General features: G+C 45.5%; 1 protein-coding gene across 3 annotated transcripts in view; it reads right to left on the bottom strand.

Annotated features, from left to right (window-relative positions):
• Positions 1-18,697, bottom strand: part of LOC119970251 (E3 ubiquitin-protein ligase RNF38) — a 237,422-nt gene that overhangs the window by 35,558 nt on the left and 183,167 nt on the right. For 2 of the 3 annotated variants that reach the window (XM_038804562.1, XM_038804564.1), the window contains 2 exons: positions 8,762-8,932; positions 3,007-3,168 (listed from right to left, as the gene is read on the bottom strand). In XM_038804562.1, the coding sequence (XP_038660490.1) occupies positions 3,007-3,168; positions 8,762-8,932 (333 nt within the window). The remainder of the gene's footprint in view (positions 1-3,006; positions 3,169-8,761; positions 8,933-18,697) is intronic. The other variant, XM_038804563.1, reaches the window with a different exon arrangement.

Raw genomic sequence — 18,697 nt, 5'->3', positions numbered from 1 at the left:
CCAGTTTTCTGGGGCGGTGCGTCCCCGCCTGCAGCGGGATATTCCGTCCCGGCAGCCAGCCAATGGGGTTTCCCATTGTGGCCACCCCCACGCCGACGGGAAATCGCAGGCGTGAGTGCATTGCAGGTGAAGTGGAGGATCCCGCCAACGGAGAATCCAGCCCCATATTTTTGGCTTCTTACATGAAAAAATGTGTTTTTTATAACCTTCCATAATGGGTTTGTGGAATTTGCTTTAAGATGCAAATATTTTATTTTGATATTTGTCCTCTCTCCCTTCTTTCAGTCGTTATTTATATAATTATGGAAGATGCATTTTCTTCTTGTAGTGCACAGCAAAGTGTGCCATAAATATTCCTTCTAACTCTGATGCTATCATCCATCCTCTTCAATAACAAAAAATCCTCATCCCAAACTACAGCATTAACTTAACTATTTTAATTTAATGGCTTCAATTATATAAAATGCTGTAAAAATGAAATAAATTAGATTAGATTTGGATGAATCTGCTCGTGTTGCTTGTGTCTAGATGTCATTATAAATGTTCGGCCCGACTGTCATGATAAAATCTGGCTGCCCAGGAACATTGTTTAAAATCGACAATCCCAAGGTTCTTGCTCACACACATGATTTGTCAACAGAATCTGCAATGCACTTGCAGTTTTCAGATTTAACTCATTTCACATGATGACCAAAGAAATCTTTTTTGTGATCTTTGCAAATACAGATTGCTGAAAATGAGAAATTTAATTTGGTCTGTTGGCGGTGCTTGCCTGTAATCATTTGGAATCTATCTGTCCAATTCATGAGTTAAACAGGTACTTGACAATTTCACCTCCAATTAAAGAATATTTGGATCAATTCAATCTGTTAATTTAGCAGACAATAGTTATTTGAGCCCACCACAATATTCTGCCCTATGGATGTGCATTTTATGATATGATGCCGTTGATATGTCATGCCTTTGAGGTGTATGAACCTACAGACCCATTAGAAGAAAGATTTTGAACATCAGCTAGGTATCATTTTAATTAACTAGCTGTCCTCTTTTTAATCGTCCGTGTAAACAGTAGGAAATTCTCAGGCACAACTAACAATAAACAAAGATCACTATTTTTCATTTAAACGTAGGTAAAGGCTGAACTATGTATCATTTATGCACATCACAAATTACGTATTGTTACAATGAATAGAACATTATAAATAAAAACAGAAAACGCTGGAAAACACTTAGCAAGTCAAGCTAAGAGAGAATGGTAGGGCTGGCAATGACTTTTGTTCACAATCGGTGTCCCAGCATTTTCTGTTTTACCATTTTGCTTTTTAGGATTGTATTAGAACAGAACATAGAACAGTACAGCACAAAACAGGCCCTTCGGTCCACGATATTGTGCCGAGCTTTGTCCGAAACCAAGATCAAGCTATCCCACTCCCTGTCATTCCGGTGTGCTCCATGTGCCTATCCAATAACCGCTTGAAAGTTCCTAAAGTGTCCTACTCCACTATCACAGCAGGCAGTCCATTCCACACTGTAACCACTCTCTAAAGAACCTACCTCGGACATCCTTCCTATATCTTCCACCCCGAACCTTATAGTTATGCCCCCTTGTAACAGCTACATCCACCCGAGAAAATAGTCTCTGAACGTCCACTCTATCCCCCTCATCATCTTATAAACCTCTATTAAGTTGCCTCTCATCCTCCTTCGCTCCAATGAGAAAAGCCCTAGCTCCCTCAACCTTTCCTCATAAGACCTACCCTCCAAGCCAGGCATCATCCTGGTAAATCTCCTTTGCACCCTTTCCAATGCTTCTACATCCTTCCTATAATGAGGTGACCAGAACTGCACACAATACTCCAAATGTGGTCTCACCAGGGTCCTGTACAGTTGCAGCATAACCCCATGGCTCTTAAACTCAGGCCCCGTTAATAAACGCGAACACACTATAGGCCTTCTTCACGGCTCTATCCACTTGAGTGGCAACCTTCAGAGATCTGTGGAAACGAACCCCAAGATCTCTCTGTTCCTCCACATTCCTCAGAACCCTGCCATTGACCCTGTAATCCGCATTCAAATTTGTCCTACCAAAATGAATGACCTCGCACTCATCAGGGTTAAACTCCATCTGCCATTTTTCGGCCCAGCTCTGCATCCTATCAATGTCTCTTTGCAGCCTACAACAGCCCTCCACCTCATCCACTACTCCACCAATCTTGGTGTCATCAGCAAATTTACTGACCCACCCTTCAGCCCCCTCCTCCATGTCATTTATAAAAATCACAAATAGCAGAGGACCCAGCACTGATCCCTGTGGTAACATGCTGGTAACTGGTCTCCAGTCTGAAAATTTTCCATCCACCACCACCTCTCTGTCTTCTATGTGATAGCCAGTTACTTATCCAATTGGCCAAATTCCCCTCTATCCCACACCTCCTTACTTTCTTCATGGGCCAACCATGGGGATTTGATTTCACATATCAAATCTAAAATATTATTTTGGGTAAAACTGTTCCTTTATAAGATTTATAACTAGCAGCTAATATTGATTCCTTAGGACTTCTTTTCATTTAAAGTTTGTAAAAACAGTAAAACTACACAATACCTTATTCAGTTAATGCATATTAATTTTTAATCACTATTCAGAAGATGTAAAATATTTCAATATTTGTGGTGTGCTGAATTAACTTGGTCTAGAGAGTTCTAGTGCATTAGGCGCAAGCATCACAACACATCTTGGAAAACTATTCAAAGCCAAACTACTTGTAATGTCACAACTCCGGTGAACTCTTTGCCAAAACCATTCAAATCACATGGATGTGGCAAACTCTGGTGAATAGAATCAAGAATATTAGAACATTAGCATTTGAAGAGGCATGTAATAAGTAAAGACCTTCGAGCACAACACAAATGTTCTTCCTCTTTCAGTGCGGGGCAATTACAGTTCACCCTGCAGTAGTACTCAAAAACCCAATGGTAGATGAAGCAAAGAAGCAGTTCAGTACTCACTACTCCAAAGGGCAGTTCTTGGTGCAGAGGGTCATGTGGCAGGAACTGGAGTGGTGCAGAAGGAGGAAGGGTAGGCGGGTGTGGTGATGGAGGATAAGTAAAACCACCAACAGGAAGATGTTCTCCCAGTAACTCCACCTCATTCTCTATCCTTTGTAAAGGCTGACAAAAGATTTGGAGAATTTATTAAGCATTGTTTCCATAGTTATTATCAGTTAGTATGACATACTGCATCTCTGCCCAAAAGATTTTTTGGAATTGTATTTTTTCTAATATTTTAAACCAATTTTAAAAATTAATGAAGTTTTGATAATTCAGAGAATGTTTATAATATATACTTCCAAGTTGGGAGTTCCAAACTATCTGTGCTTTTAAGCATTTGGAAAACATTTTATGTTTCTAATCTGGCTCCCACGACACCAAATTATTTTCGTTCTGATATTTGAGGACTCTCATGTACATTATCACCTTTTCCCTTTCCCAAGGGGAGAATCTTTCGCTAGCAGTCGAAACAGAAATCAATAGCTTCAGTATATGTCCTCGGCACAGAGGGGCATCCAAAGAGAAGTCAGACAGTCTACAATTATTTCCAAATGAAATGTATTGCACCCTAGTTACTGCATCAGATGTATGGGATGAAATTTTCACATCATGATTGCACAACATGCAGTGCAGTCATGATCAAAGGGATAAGTTGATCAAATCCCAAATATAGGTCAGAGGTCAGCAGATCATTACACAAGACACCCCAAGGATGGGGAGTGCCTGGAGAAGAGAGGGGTGAAATGGAATAACCCAGAAACAAACATTTATATCTGGTTATTAAACTGGAACGTAGAATAGGATAGTAGCAGTGTAAAGGTCTATGAAGGAAATGAATTCCTAAAATGTGTACAAGAGAACTTTCTTGATCAGTGTGTTTCCAATTAAACAAGGAAAAAAGCAGTGCTGGATCTAGTTCTGAGGAATAAAGTGGAACATTTATAAAACATTGGTTTGGCCCCAGCTTGAGCAGTGAATTCAAATCTAGGCACTAAACTTTAGTATGAATATCAAACTTTAAAAGGGATGCAGAAGAGATTTACTAGAATGGCATCAGAGATGAGAGACTTCAGTTATGTGGGAGAATGGATAAGCTTGATTGTCCTCCTTAAGAGTAGAGGAAGCTAATAGATTAAATAGGGGTGTTCAAAGTCATGAATAGTATTAATAAGAGTGAATACGGAGCAACTATCTCCAGTGCTGGAAGAGCCAGTTACCAGATGAGATGGATTTAAACTGATTGGCAATAGAACAAAAGATGACATGAGGGAATATTTTCTTTCTACTCAGCAAGTTAGTGTGGTCTTGCATGCAATATCGGAAAGGATGAGGAAACAGATTCAATTGTAACTTTAAAATGGAAATTGGATAAATAAATCAAGGGAAAACATTTATGGGGTTATGAAGAATGAGCAGGGGAGTAGGTTTAATTGTATAGTTCTACCAAGGTGTCAGTACAGGCACAATGGATTGAAAGGCTTTCTTCTATGTATTTATTGAGTCACCCGTGGTTCAGTTGGTAGGACTCTCATCTTTAAGACAGAAAGTTAAGAAGCATAAAAATATGGGTTTTTATACTCCACTGCAGTACTGAAGAGTTCAGCTCTGCCGAAGCTGCTGTTTTCAGAAGAGATATTAAACTGGGGTCCTAACTGCTCTCTCTCGAGCAGATGTAAAAGATCCCCAGGCAATATTTTGAAGAGCAGGGGATTTATCCTAAGTGTCCTGGTCAATATAAGACCGTCAATCAACACAAATCAGATTATCTGGTTACCAGTTATCAGTTATTTGTGAGAAATTGCGGCAGGGAATTTGGCTGCCATGCCACCTGCATTACAACAGTGACTACACTTTGGTTGTAAAGTGCTTTTTCGAATGTCGCGAGGTCATGACAAGCGCTATTTATGCAATTTCTTTTTTTTGTTCTATGATTCTAACCTTAGTTTAGTGAAATGTGATTAGATAGGATAGGCAAAGCACAAAGTAGGAAAAATACCCATTCGCTGTGGGTATATTACCCTGATTGCTTGGTCTGATAAATGATCAATTGAAAAAATTGTGTAAGAGTACCTTAACACACACACATATATATATATATATATTTATATACCTGTTTAATTTGTCACAGCTAATAATTATTTAACGTGTAAACATTGATAAATTCAAGATTTCACAAATATTATCGCATTTTCTCTCGAACAGTACCCAAACTGAGAATGAAGTTGCAACTATTTTTGATCACAAAGCTACATTTAATAAAGTCAAAACAAATTTTGATAAACTAAGGTTTTTTTCCTCAATGAGTAAGTCACAGCAGGGATCTTTGTTCGCAAATCAGTATCATTTACTTGAGTCTCTAACGTGAGCAAGGCCATGGGGAACTACTGGTAAAATACTGTAGGGATGTATCAGGACGACTGCACTGAAACCAATGCATGATTTGAAAACAAAGAGAGGAGGTGATAAATATGCCTAATGACGGCCATCCTCTGTTCTGAAGCATATGAATGCTGCTCTCTAATTTGTTCCCAGAATTTAGCACAAATATGACTTCTATTATTTCTTAAAAAATGAAGTAGGAATTAGAAAATTCAATTATGTTATTTAGTCTGCATTCCTTCATTTAAATTTCCTTCTTAACTATAAGTGTAACGCAAGTGTTAGTTGCTGATGAAAAATGTGCTCTAATTTAAATTTCTATTTCCCCATTAGTTTTTTTATTACTCCTTCATGGAATTTGGGCCTCGCTGTCTAGGCCAGCATTTATTGCCCATCCCTAAATGCCCTCGAGAAAGTGGTGGTGAACTGCCTTCTTGAACTGCTGAAATCCATGTGCTGTAGGTACACCCACAGTGTTGCTAGGGAGGGAGGTCTAGGAATTTGACCCAGCGACAGTGAAGGAATAGCGATATATTTCCAAGTCAGGATGATGGTGGATTGGAGGGGAATTTCCAGATTGTGATGTTCCCATATGTCTGCTGCTCTTGTCCTTCTAGATGGTAGCAGTTGTATACTTGGAAGGAACTGTCTAAGGAACCTTGGTGAGTTCCTGCAGTGCATCTTGTAGATGGTACACAGTGCTACTGCTGTGTCGGTGTGGAAGCCGTGAATCTTTGTGGATGGGGTGCCAATCAAATGGCTGATTTTTCCTGGATGGTGTCAAGCAGGGGCTGGTTTAGCACAGTGTGCTAAACAGCTGGCTTGTAAAGCAGAACAAGGCCAGCAGCGCAGGTTCACTTCCCATACCAGCATCCCCGAACAGGCACCGGAATGTGGCGACTAGGGGCTTTTCACAGTAACTTCATTTGAAGCCTACTTGTGACAATAAGCGTTTTTCATTTCAACATCTTGAGTGTTGTTGGAGCTGCACTCAAGCAAGCAAGTGGAGGTTATTCCATTACACTCCTGACTTGTGTCTTGCATATGTTGGGCAGATTTGGGGGGAGTCAGGAGGCGAGTTACTTGCCAGAGGATTCCTAGTCTCAGACCTGCTCTTGCATCCACAGTATTTATATGACTAATCCAGTTCAGTTTCTTGTCATCGGTAACACCCGGGATGTTGATAGTGGAAGCTTCAGTGATGGTAATGTGATTGAATATCATGGGGCAATAGTTAGATTCTGTCCTGTTGTAGATGGTCACTTCCTGGCACTCGTGTGGCTCAAATGTTCCTTGCCGCTTGTCAGCCCAAGACTGGATATCATCCAGGTCTTGCTGCATTTGGACATGGACTGTTCAGTATCGAAGGAGTCATGAACCATGCTGAACAGAGCAACAGTGAACATCCCCACTTCTGACTTTATGATGGAAGAAAGGTCATTGTTGAAGAAGCTGAAGATGGTTGAGCCTAGGACACTACCCTGAGGAACGCCTGCAGTGATGTCTTAGAACTAAGATGATTGACCTACAATAACCTCAATCATCTTCCTTTACGCTAGGTATGACTCCAGCCAGTGAAGAGTGCCACCTCCTCGCCTCCCCATTTCGATTGACTCCGATTTGCTTGGCTCCTTGATGCCCAACTTGGTCAAAGGGAAATAACTCTCCTCTTCCATCAGAAATGGAAACTGATAGAAGATCTTCTCCCTTGCAGAAGTCAAGATCATCAAAGCACTGGATCTCACCATTAGCACCACCAAACCAAGGAACCCAGCATTTTGGTCCTTTCCTTGAACCAGGAAGCTGCTCTGTTAATATAGACATCTATTGTGTGGCACATGGATCTTGAGTGGAAGCTGACTTTGACAGATATTAGTACTAGCTGAACACGAAGAGTACCCAAACAATACTGGTCTTCTCATATTTGCAGGTTGCAGGCTTCACTGGTTAAGTTCAGCATTTGCTCTCAGCCCTAATTACTCTTGTGGTGAGCTACCTTCTTGAACTGCTACAGTCCATGTGGTGAAAGTACTTCAATAATGCTGTTAGGGAGGGAGTTCTAGGATTTTGAGCTAGTGACGATGAAGAAACAATTTTACATTTACACGGCAGGTTGGAGTTTGATTTGGAAGGTATTTTGGAAGTGGTATATCTGCTGTCCTTGTTCTTTTAGAAAGAGATGGTTTCATAGGAGGAGGTAGCATTTAAATCAAAGTCAACTCAAATAAGCTCGACTACTTTGGTCAAATGTAAACTTTTGGACCCTAAAACCTCCGATACTTCTTTAACTGGAGTGGTTTTTCTTCAATTTCCAATGACCACTGTGAAAGTATGTCATAGGTGCATGTGGGTTCAGCATAAAGTCTGGTTACATACCTGGCTTGACTTGGAAGCCCCTGTGGTACAATACCCTACAATACCCTATTAACCAAGAGACAACCAGCATGTGTGGAACTGCACCTCAGTGCGAATCAGTGAATTTAGTAAAAGGACCCAGAAAAAGGAAAGGTACTGAAAACAAGGATATTGTGGTATCTCGTTCAAGGTATGGCACTTGATTTCGTAGCGTTACGGAAAGGGAGACGGGAATAATGGGCGGAATTCTCTGCTCCCGGGAAAAATCGGGAGGGCAGTCGTAAACTCGGCCGAGTTTCACGACGGCCTCGGAGGCCGCTCCTCGCCCCCTATTCTCCCCTCCCGGCGGGGGTAGGAGCGCCGGGCGGCGCGCCGAGAGTGACGCGACGACGCGTCTATGTGACGTCAGCCGCGCATGCGCAGGTTGGCCGGCTCCAACCCGCGCATGCGTGGCTGACGTCACGACGGCTGACAGCTCGAACTCGCGCATGCACGGTGGCCGTCTTTCCCCTCAGCCGCCCTGCAAGACGTGGCAGCTTGATCTTGCGGGGCGGCGGAGGGGAAATAGTGCGTCCGATTGAGACGCCGGCCCAATGATCGGTGGGCACCGATCGCGGGCCTGTCCCCTCCCGCGCACAGTCATGGTGCTCATTCCCCACCAGGCCCCCTACAAGCCCCAAAACGGGCATCTCACGGCGATTTGACGACAGCAGCGACCAGGTGTGGTTGCTGCCGTCGTGAAACGGTCGCGAACGGCAGGCCACTCGGCCCATCCGGGTCGGAGAATCATCCCCCAATTCTTCCGAGCGGTGGGGGTGGGAGAGCGGAGAATCGCGCCCAATATATGTGGAAATGTTACATTTACACTACCTTATCAGATTTCAAAAGTGATATTTAAAGCTAAACATTTTAAATTGGTAGCAGAAAAAGTACAATTGCTTAAATCCATCCAAAGTCATAAGTGTTTAAATTTACTTACCGACCGCGACTGCTGTGTTTGGAAAGGAACAAACTGGCCCGGGGGTGGTACATGAGGATGATGGTGGGGCGACAGATGAGGAGGGTGCAATATAAAGGGATCACTTGAGATAAGAGGAGGAAATGCAGCATATGAAACTGGCAAATGTTGTACAGAACATGCTTGGAGCATCTGGAGGAGAAAAAAAAATAAAAGTAATATCTCAAAATACCACTGTACTTGAAAATATATTATAGTTTAGGGATAAATTGAGTAATAATGCTCTGCTTTTGATTCTTTTCTGCTGAACGCTTACATTGAACAAGTGGGCTCTTAGAGCAAAGAGCAGAAAAAATAACTCATCACAGAAGTCATTGGTGGACGACATACCACAAACAAAATATAAACCGCAAGTTCTATACAAAATTGGATGCACAGAGGACAGTGGACATGTTTGGGACCTCTACCAAACAAATCTTGCACAGCTGATTTGGTATAGAGTTAAGCCAGCACATCTGTTTGATCCAGAGCCTTCTTGCCCTAAACCAACCTCTAGGCAAACAAATAAGGTGAAGGCCTGTATGAGGCTTGGGGAAACTCTAAATTTAATAGCTCCCATTTAGTAATTCCAGTCTTGACTGTACATTTTTAGCTCATTTTAAATCAGTGAGCTGAGTGTATTGTGGAATTTGAAATCTTACATAGAAATAAATGAATGAAGGCCCAATCAGTCTATGTCACTATTTGCCCTTCAAATGAGTAATTAGTTCCCGTCATATTTCTGTCCTAAATCCCAGAATCCTTCATTCCTTTTTCCCATCATTCAATTATCTAATTTAACCTTGAATGTTGACAGTTTTTGTCTCAACCACTAACCTTGGACAAGAATTTCACATCTTCATAACTTTCAGTAAATAAGTTTTTCATGTCATTTGTTCTAAATTGCTCATATTTAATATTGTATCTATAGCCCTTTGTCTTGAGCCCTCTATCTAGTCTCGTCCTTTCTAGCTGAAAAGATTTATGTCATATTACTCTGTAATATTGAAAAAAGCCTCAATTTCATCTTTCTTTGCATTTTTGTACTTCCTCATACCTGGCAACATGCTAGTTTTAATAGATCTTAACATGGGTTTAGAGAGATAGGCTGATCATTATGGGCTGTATTTTCATGCAGCGAGGGAGAACCTATTTCACGATTCCTGATCCCATTCCTGGATTGTGAGATTTTTAGGAGTGCCTTTTAAAGGTGCGGGCTGGTTCAGGTTACAGGTCCGCACCTTGCACATCAGATCTAGCCAGCACCATGTGGGATAGTGTGTCCTAGTCCTCGGCAATTTTCATGGAGTCGGGTCATATTTTTAAAGAGTCATGGTTCATAGCACTCGAGATGTCATGAAGCACAGTTTACATGAGGGAACTTTCTGAAAGGTAAGTTCAGAAGATCCTCCTCATGTCCCTCATGACAGGATATGGCCCCCCCATCCAGCCCCTCTGGCCCCTATGTCCAGCCACGCCAGGGTGCACCCGTCCCAGCACCTATGGCCCCTCATGCCAAGCTCTGCCACTTCCATGCCCATTGATCCGCTGCATGCTGTACAGAACGAATGAATCTTCTAGTGACAATAGGATGTGTAATCTTTTTTTTTTAAGTCATTCATTAATTATTTTGCACTTTCTTAAAAAAAATATTTTTCATTTAGGCCAATAGAAGTGTCAATTATCAAGACTATTTAACAATCAAAAACTGAAGCTGCAAGCACTTTAAACCACTTTATCCTGTGTAAATAAACATTGTGAGATTGACAGAAGAAATCAGAGAGTCAGAGCTCTCAATCAAGCAATGTTTTCCCTTTGGTTTGGGTGTTTTAGTACTTTAATGGATTTCTCGGCTCTCAACCAAGCCTCATGCTTGGCTGACTCTAGAGTTTTCTCTGTCACAGGTATTAACCGAACTGGCCTGTAATCACCTGGATTAACAGTCGCCCTTGTAAGGTAACTCCAGTGCCCACTCGCCAGTCTTCTGACACTGACACATATGTACTCAAATATAGTGGGCTAAACAGCTGGTTTGTGATGCAGAATAAGGCCAGCAGCGCGGGTTCAATTCCTGTACCTACCTGAACAGGTGCCGGAATGTGGCGACTAGGGGCTTTTCACAGTAACTTCAAACTTGTGACAATAAAAGTATATTATATTGTTATATTGTTAGAGCCATGAAGCATCATTTCTGGACTGAAATTTTGCCCCTCATCTCCCAACACAACCCATAAGATCCTGCCACTTAATCTATCTCTCGATTAACCAATTTTTCCTCCTGTCCAATATATTTCGCTTTAGTAAAGGCTGATGAAAAAAAGTTACTTTACCACTTTTTGATCTTCTACAAGCAAATAATTTGATCCTGTCAAGAGAACCAAACTCACTTTCTTCACAATCCCGCAACTTCCAACAGTAATAGGGGAGTCAGGGAGCAGAGATTATTCAGAAATACTTCACTGTTCTTTCTGACATGTTTCCTCACACTCCATCTTAGAGTTCCTTATCCTTTTCTTCAACTTTGTTTGCATTCTCATTTAACTATTTTCATTATTATCCTTATAACCCTCATAGGCACTCTTTGATTATAATTGGTTTCTAACCTCTATTTTTCAAAGAACAAAGAAAAGTACAGCACAGGAACAGACCCTTTGGCCCTCCAAGATTGTGCCGACCATGCTGCCTGTCTAACCTAAAACCTTTTACACTTCCGGGGGCCGTATCCCTCTATTCCCATCTTATTCATCTATTTGTCAAGACTCCCCTTAAACATCACTATCATACCTGCTCCCACCAACTCATCCGGCAACGTGTTCCAGGCACCCACTACTACCTGTGTAAAAAACTTCATTTGCACATCTCCTCTAAACTTTGCCCCTCGCCCCTGACATCTATGTCCCCTAGTAATTAAGTCTTCCACCCTGGGAAAAAGCTTCTGACGATCTGTCCATGCCCCTCACCTTTTCAGTGACACCATAAGTAGTTTTCTTCTCATTTAATAGTATATACTAATTCTATACCTTTGCTGTAATTTTAAACAACATCCCACTTTTGCTCTGCCATTCTTTAAAAAAAAAAAAAATTTAGAGTACCCAACTCTTTTATATTTCCAATTAAGGGGCAATTTAGTGTGTTCAATCCACCTACCTTGCACATCTTTGGGTTGTGGGGGTGAAACCCACGCAGACACGGGGAGAATGTGCAAACTCCTCACAGACAGTGACCCAGAGCCGGGATCGAACCGAGGACCTCGTCGCCGTGAGACTGCAGTGCTAACCCACTGCGCCACTGCGCTGCCCCTGCTCTGCCATTCTACGCGCCAATTCTCCTTCTAAATCTTGGTTGGTGTGTGCGAGCCAGCTGCCTTTCCCTGATGATGCCAGCTGAGAAAAAGATAGAAATGGAACACACTGACTGTGATGGTGGCAGATTAACAGCAAGGAATAAAAGGAATGCTCGAGAAGGGGGCTGAAATTTAAATAAATTCTTGAATTATCATAGAATTTATCATAGAATTTACAGTGCAGAAGGAGGCCATTCGGCCCATACACTGCAGAAGGAGGCCATTCGGCCCATCGAGTCTGCACCAGCTCTTGGAAAGAGCACCCTACCCACGGTCAACACCTCCACCCTATCCCCATAACCCAGTAACCCCACCCAACACTAAGGGCAATTTTGGACACTAAGGGCAATTTATCATGGCCAATCCACCTAACCTACACATCTTTGTGACTGTGGGAGGAAACTGGAGCACCCGGAGGAAACCCACGCGCACACGGGGAGGATGTGCAGACTCCGCACAGACAGTGACCCAAGCCTGAATCGAACCAGGGACCCTGGAGCTGTGAAGCAATTGTGCTATCCACAATGCTACCATGCTGCCCTAACAAGAAACAAGAGCTGCTACTTCCAATCTTATTACTTAGGATAGAAGGGTCTTCGGATCCAGCTGTTGACAAAGGACGGTTCTCCAAGCCTAGCCTTAAGCAATGGCACAAACCCTGGGTAGGATTCTCTGTCGACCGACCTTGGAATCGGGAAATGTGATTGGGTAGAGAATTGGTTCCGACGCCGAAATCATGGCGGGTGGCGGTTTCATGCCAAATCGCAATTCTCCCTCATCTGTGTCCCAGAACTCCGTTACAGTAAACTCCGTTGACGCATCATTCGCAGGCCTGACCCAGTATTCTCCAGGGGCCGCCACTGGGGAGAATTCCCGACGGCCGTTAAAAATCATGTCTGCTGAGGGGGAGAGAGGGTATACGGAAAGTGTCCAACATTGCCATAGTTTGCTGACAGTCGTGACGCTGGCCGGGAGGAGTAGTGGTGGGTGGCCAGGAGATAGGCTGTGGGGTCAGGGTGGACAGGCATGGAACACTGCTGACTGCCCACTGTGAACGTAGCACCACAGGTCGTATGGGTTTTCCCCCAGGGCACCCCCAGGTGTCCTCTGGCCCAGCTGACCCTGGGAAGAGTGAGTGTGGGAAGTGAAGTGTACATATGCGATTGCAGCTTATCAGCCTCCCGAGTGTCAATCAAGGACCCGCCGAATCCCGCACCATTTCTCATTGGAATAGATTGTGTTCCATGTGGCGCCAATGCTAGCCCCTCCATGGTCGCTGAATCGATCCAAGTCCGCCGCCTGTTTTGCTGTCGTGGAAGTCCACGAATCCTGCCCCCAGCGTCAATACTTAGTCTCAGAAATGGAGAATCCAGCCTCCTTTATCTCCGATTGTGGAAAGAGCAGGAATTTGGGACCTGACCTGTCACTCACAATGAGATAGGCCAAATATAACATAACCTTGGCTGGGGTGAAATTGTTCAAGACAGATCAGGGGCTGCATTCTCCATTTGGGAAGCTAAGAGCGCTATTTAATGCCATAATGCTCTTAAACGAGAGAGCGACGAGGCCATTAAATCGCGGGAGAGGCCAAAATCGGGAATCGCGTAGGGTTCCGACCCGTTTTTGATCTAACCGGCCTGCCCCCCTCCCTTTGGCGAAGTCAGGATCCTGCAAGAGCGTGGCAAGAAACCAATAATCATGACTTAAGACAAATCTCCACACAATTAACAGGAATGACCCCCTATCTAATGGTTCCCGTGATCTAACGGCCTCCCCTGCAAATGATCACGCGGGCACCGATTAGTGCTCCTTTTTAAAAACTTGAAGCTTGCGGAAGGGCTGCTGCGGGAACCTGAACAGGAGAGTAGCCATCTTCACTCACAGTCAAAGAGCACAGGGGGCACTGGGATTGCTGCACCGATGCTCGAAAGGGGGTGGGGGAAGGGTGTTGGCTGCCTACGGCCTGGGCTGTGGAAGGGATGGGTGTCTCAGTAGCCCTGGACAGTGTGGTCCCATTCCGAGAGCAACCCAAGCCTCAGTACGCCTGCTTCCAACCACCCATAACTCCCACTGACCGTGGCGGCCTCTGGCCGCACGGCTGAAGGCTATTGCTAATTGGGAATTGGTAATCGTAGTTAAGTGAGCATTTCACATATCCCAAGTGGATCCCCGCAGGTAGGCGTTCATGTAACAGATGAGGATTATTGCCTAGCATCCCAATCAGACCGTGATGCCTGGACACTGCCTGAACATGGCAGGTGGCAACACCACGGACACAGCAGCCAACATCCGAACACCCAGGGGCTGGGCCCCAGCATCGGGGACATTTCCGCGACTAGAGGGTGGGTGTGTGCACCGGGGAAGAGGCCAGAAGATGGGGAAGGATTGGTGGTCAGCCCGCATAGCAGAAGAAAATGCCGGAGGCTTCATATTGACCAAGGTCAACTGAATTTTGATGATTTACAGAAGTGTCCCCAACTGCCCCACTGTCCTGATGCTGCCACCCCACTCTCCCCATACCTCCCAGACCCCCCCCCCCCCAACGCTCCCTCCCCCTTTACCCCCTACTCCACTCTCCCCCAGTGCCCTCTCAGTGATCCTCAACATGCTTAGCTTTCCATGCTTTATCGCTGCATCTAGATGTGTCCCCAGGATGCACATCAGAGGTGGAGGCAGCCTGCTGCTTACTTTACTTGGGCAGCACGGTAGCATGGTGGTTAGCATAAATGCTTCACAGCTCCAGGGTCCCAAGTTCGGTTCCCAGCTGGGTCACTGTCTGTGCGGAGTCTGCACGTCCTCACCGTGTGTGCGTGGGTTTCCTCCGGGTGCTCCGGTTTCCTCCCACAGTCCAAAGATGTGCGGGCTAGGTGGATTGGCCATGCTAAATTGCCCGTAGTGTCCTAAAAAGTAAGGTTAAGGGGGGGGGTTGTTGGGTTACGGGTATAGGGTGGATACGTGGGTTTGAGTAGGGTGATCATTGCTCGGCACAACATTGAGGGCCGAAGGGCCTGTTCTGTGCTGTACTGTTCTATGTTACTTGCATCGCGTGGTCTTCAATGACCCTGGCGGGCATCCTATGGGGCTTTGGGGCTGGAGGGTTCCGGTGCACTTGCTGGTGGCACATGCCCCACCTTGCCGCTCTCTACCAGGTGCTGACTGCGAGGTGCGCTGTTGTCAAGGGGGTGGAACTCAGGAGAGCTGGTGGCCACCCTCGCCACTTCATAGGATGCCTCCTGGTTGACATCCTCTTGGTCGGTGTCCATAGGACCCTGGGGTTCACCTCGGGAGCGGGATCAAGCCCTGGATTCCCCTGCGTTATCTGGCTCTGCCAACCCTGGCGGATCCCCAACTCAATAGTTACTTTGCATCAGTCTTCACGGTGGAAGACACTAGTGGAATGCCAGAGCTCCAGAAGAATCAGGGGGCAGAGATGAGTGCAGTGACCATCACTAAGGAGAAGGTTCTGGGGAAACTGCAAGATCTGAAGGTGGATAAATCACCTGGACCGGATGGACTACACCCCAGGGTTCTAAAATAAATAGCTGGAAGCATTGGTGGTGGTCTTTCAGGAATCACTGGAGGCAGGGAGGGTCCCAGGGAAAGTGGCTAATGTAACACCGCTGATTAGGGAGGGAGGGAGGCAGAAAACGGGAAATTATAGGCCGATTAGCCTGACTTCAGTCATTGGTAAGATTTTAGATCCATTATTAAAGATGAGATCGCATGATAAAATAGGACTGGGTCAGCACGGCTTTGTCAAGGGGAGGTCATGTCTGACAACTCTGTTATGAGTTCTTTGAGGAGTTAACAAGGAAATTAGACAAAGGAGAACCAGTGGACGTGATTTATTTAGATTTTCAGAAGGCCTTTGATAAGGTGCCGCATAGGAGACTGTTACATAAGTTAAGAGCCCATGGTGTTACGGGTAAGATACTGGCATGGATAGAGGATTGGCAGAAGGCAGAGAGTGGGGATAAAGGGGTCTTTTTCAGGATGGCAGCCAGTGACTAGTGGTATAGAACAGTACAGCACAGAACAGGCCCTTCGGCCCTCAATGTTGTGCCGAGCCATGATCACCCTACTCAAATCCACGTATCCACCCTATACCCGTAACCCAACAACCCCTCCTTAACTTTACTTTTATTAGGACACTACGGGCAATTTAGCATGGCCAATCCACCTAACCCGCACATCTATGTCTCAGGTGTTGGTGCTGGGGCCACAACTATTCACAATATACATTAACAATCTGGAAGAAAGAACTGAGAGCGCTGTTGCTAAGTTTGAGGATGATACAAAGATATGCAGAGGGATGGTAGCATTGAGGAAGCAAGGGCGCTGCAGAAGGATTTGGACCAGCTAGGAGAGTGGCCAAAGAAGTGGCAGATGGAATACAATGTGGAAAAGTGTGAGGTTTGCACTTTGGAAGGAAGAATAGAGGCAGACTATTTTCTGGGGAAATGCTTAGGAAATCAGAAGCATACAGGGACTTGGGAGTCCTTGTTCAAGATTCTCTTTCGGTTAACGTGCAGTTAGGAAGACAAATGCAATGTTAGCATTCATGTCGGCTGGAATGTACTTCTAAGGCTGTATAAGGATCTGGTCAGACCCCATTTGGAGTATTGTGAGCAGTTTTGGGCCCCCGTATCCAAGGAAGTATGTGCTGGCCTTGGAAAGGGTCCAGAGGAGGTTCACAAGAATGATCCCTGGAATGAAGAATGGTTGAGGACTCTGGGTCTGTATTCGTTGGAGTTTAAAAGGATGAGGAGGGGGACCTTATTGAAACTTACAGGATACTGCAAGGCCTGAATGGAGTAGACATGGAGAGGAGATTTCCTCTTGTAGGTAAAACTAAAAGCAGAGGACACAATCTCAGACTAAAGGAACGATCTTTTAAAACAGAGATGAGGAAGAATTTCTTCAGCCCGATGGTGGTGAATCTGTGGAACTCTTTGCCACAGAAGGCTGTGGCGGCCAAATCACTGAGTATCTTTAAGACAGAGATAGATAGGTTCTTAATTAATAAGGGGATCAGGGGTTATGGGGAGAAGGCAGGAGAATGGGGATGAGAAAAATATCAGCCATAATTGAATGGCAGAGCAGACTCGAAGGGACGAGTGGCCTAATTCTGCTCTTATGTCTTATGGTGTTTAATGTCTGCAGCATGGTGTCAATGTCCTCGCCGATGCTTCTCAGTGACTGGGACATGCTCTGGAACATCCGACAATGCCCACCTGAAAGTGGGGCAAGTCCCCCAGCGACCAGGACTAGTTCTGCAGGGCCTCGGCTGTTCCCACCTGGGACTGGAACACGCTCTGCAGGGCCTCAGCTGTGCCCACCTGGGACTGGAACACGCTCTGCAGGGCCTCAGCTGTGCCCACCTGGGACTGGAACACGCTCTGCAGGGACTGGAACATGCTCTGCAGGGCTTCGGCTGTGCCCACCTGGGACTGGAACATGTTCTACAGCGGCTCATCAAGGTCCACCTGGTACTGGCTGATGTCCTCCAGTGACTGAGATATGCTGTCGAGGTACTCAGCCATGGCCATCACCGACTGAACCATGCCTTGGATACCTCCACTCATGCTGCCGCCGGCGAGCACCAGGCTCTCCACTTCGGTCGCCACCTTTGCAGTGTTGACCCTCCGAGACCCTCGGGGGAACGGAACATCCCATTTAGCCTTGACCACTTCGAGTAGTCTGCCCAGGTTGAATGGTTTGGCTGGTTGTCTCAGCGGCATGGCTGCGAGCTGAGTGGGGTTGGCTGTGCAGGAGCGGTTTAAGTGCTGTTCTCCCTTGTTAGCAGGGGACTGGCGAGACCATGATTTGCGGCGAGAAGCCCATGGGGCCAATTAAAGTTTTATTGCGGTGACGGCCTCGCGGATCAAGCGCCGGGAAGCGCTCAGCAGTTCCCACTCACTACCACACTTAGAAACTTTTTGGTTAAATTGTGCCTCAAGTGTTCCCATGGAACTGAATCACATGCAATTCATATTCCCACTGGGGGGGCACTGTATGATCTGTAATTCACAAGTTGCAAATGGGCCAGCACTCTGCCGACATGAATTGGAAACAATTTTCAATCCAGCTGTTGTTGGATTTGCTGGGGTAGGAATTCAGGTTAAAGAGCCTGACAGGCTGAAGTTGCTTATAAGCGTTACACTCATCACACCCTCTCGTTCCAGCGAAGAAGATGGCTCAGAGTAGACCTGCTTCACTATTTCGGGAGTCTGAAGCAGATCGATTGTTCAACGCCATTGAAGAGAGAAGGGGCACCCTCTTTCCCAAGGTGAGCTGTAGACTCAAGCCCGCCCTCCTGAAGAGCATAGGAGAAGTTGGCAGAGGCAGTGAGCGTCACCAGGAGGACCAGCACGCAGTGCCAGAAGAGATTAATGGCCTACTTAGGCCGGGCACCCTGGTGGGCCCGGTCGAGATTGACGGTGATGTGGTCCAATGCTCGGGCACATAGGGCATCTGTCACAACTTGGATGCACCTGTGTGTGGACGTTTGTGAGATCCCACACAGGTCCCCAGACGAATTGATGCCTTGCACATGCTGCATGTTACCAATCTCT

Source organism: Scyliorhinus canicula, chromosome 8 (genome assembly GCF_902713615.1).
Source record: "Scyliorhinus canicula chromosome 8, sScyCan1.1, whole genome shotgun sequence".
Lineage (NCBI taxonomy): Eukaryota > Metazoa > Chordata > Chondrichthyes > Carcharhiniformes > Scyliorhinidae > Scyliorhinus > Scyliorhinus canicula.
This window is presented reverse-complemented; position numbering and strand designations above follow the sequence as displayed.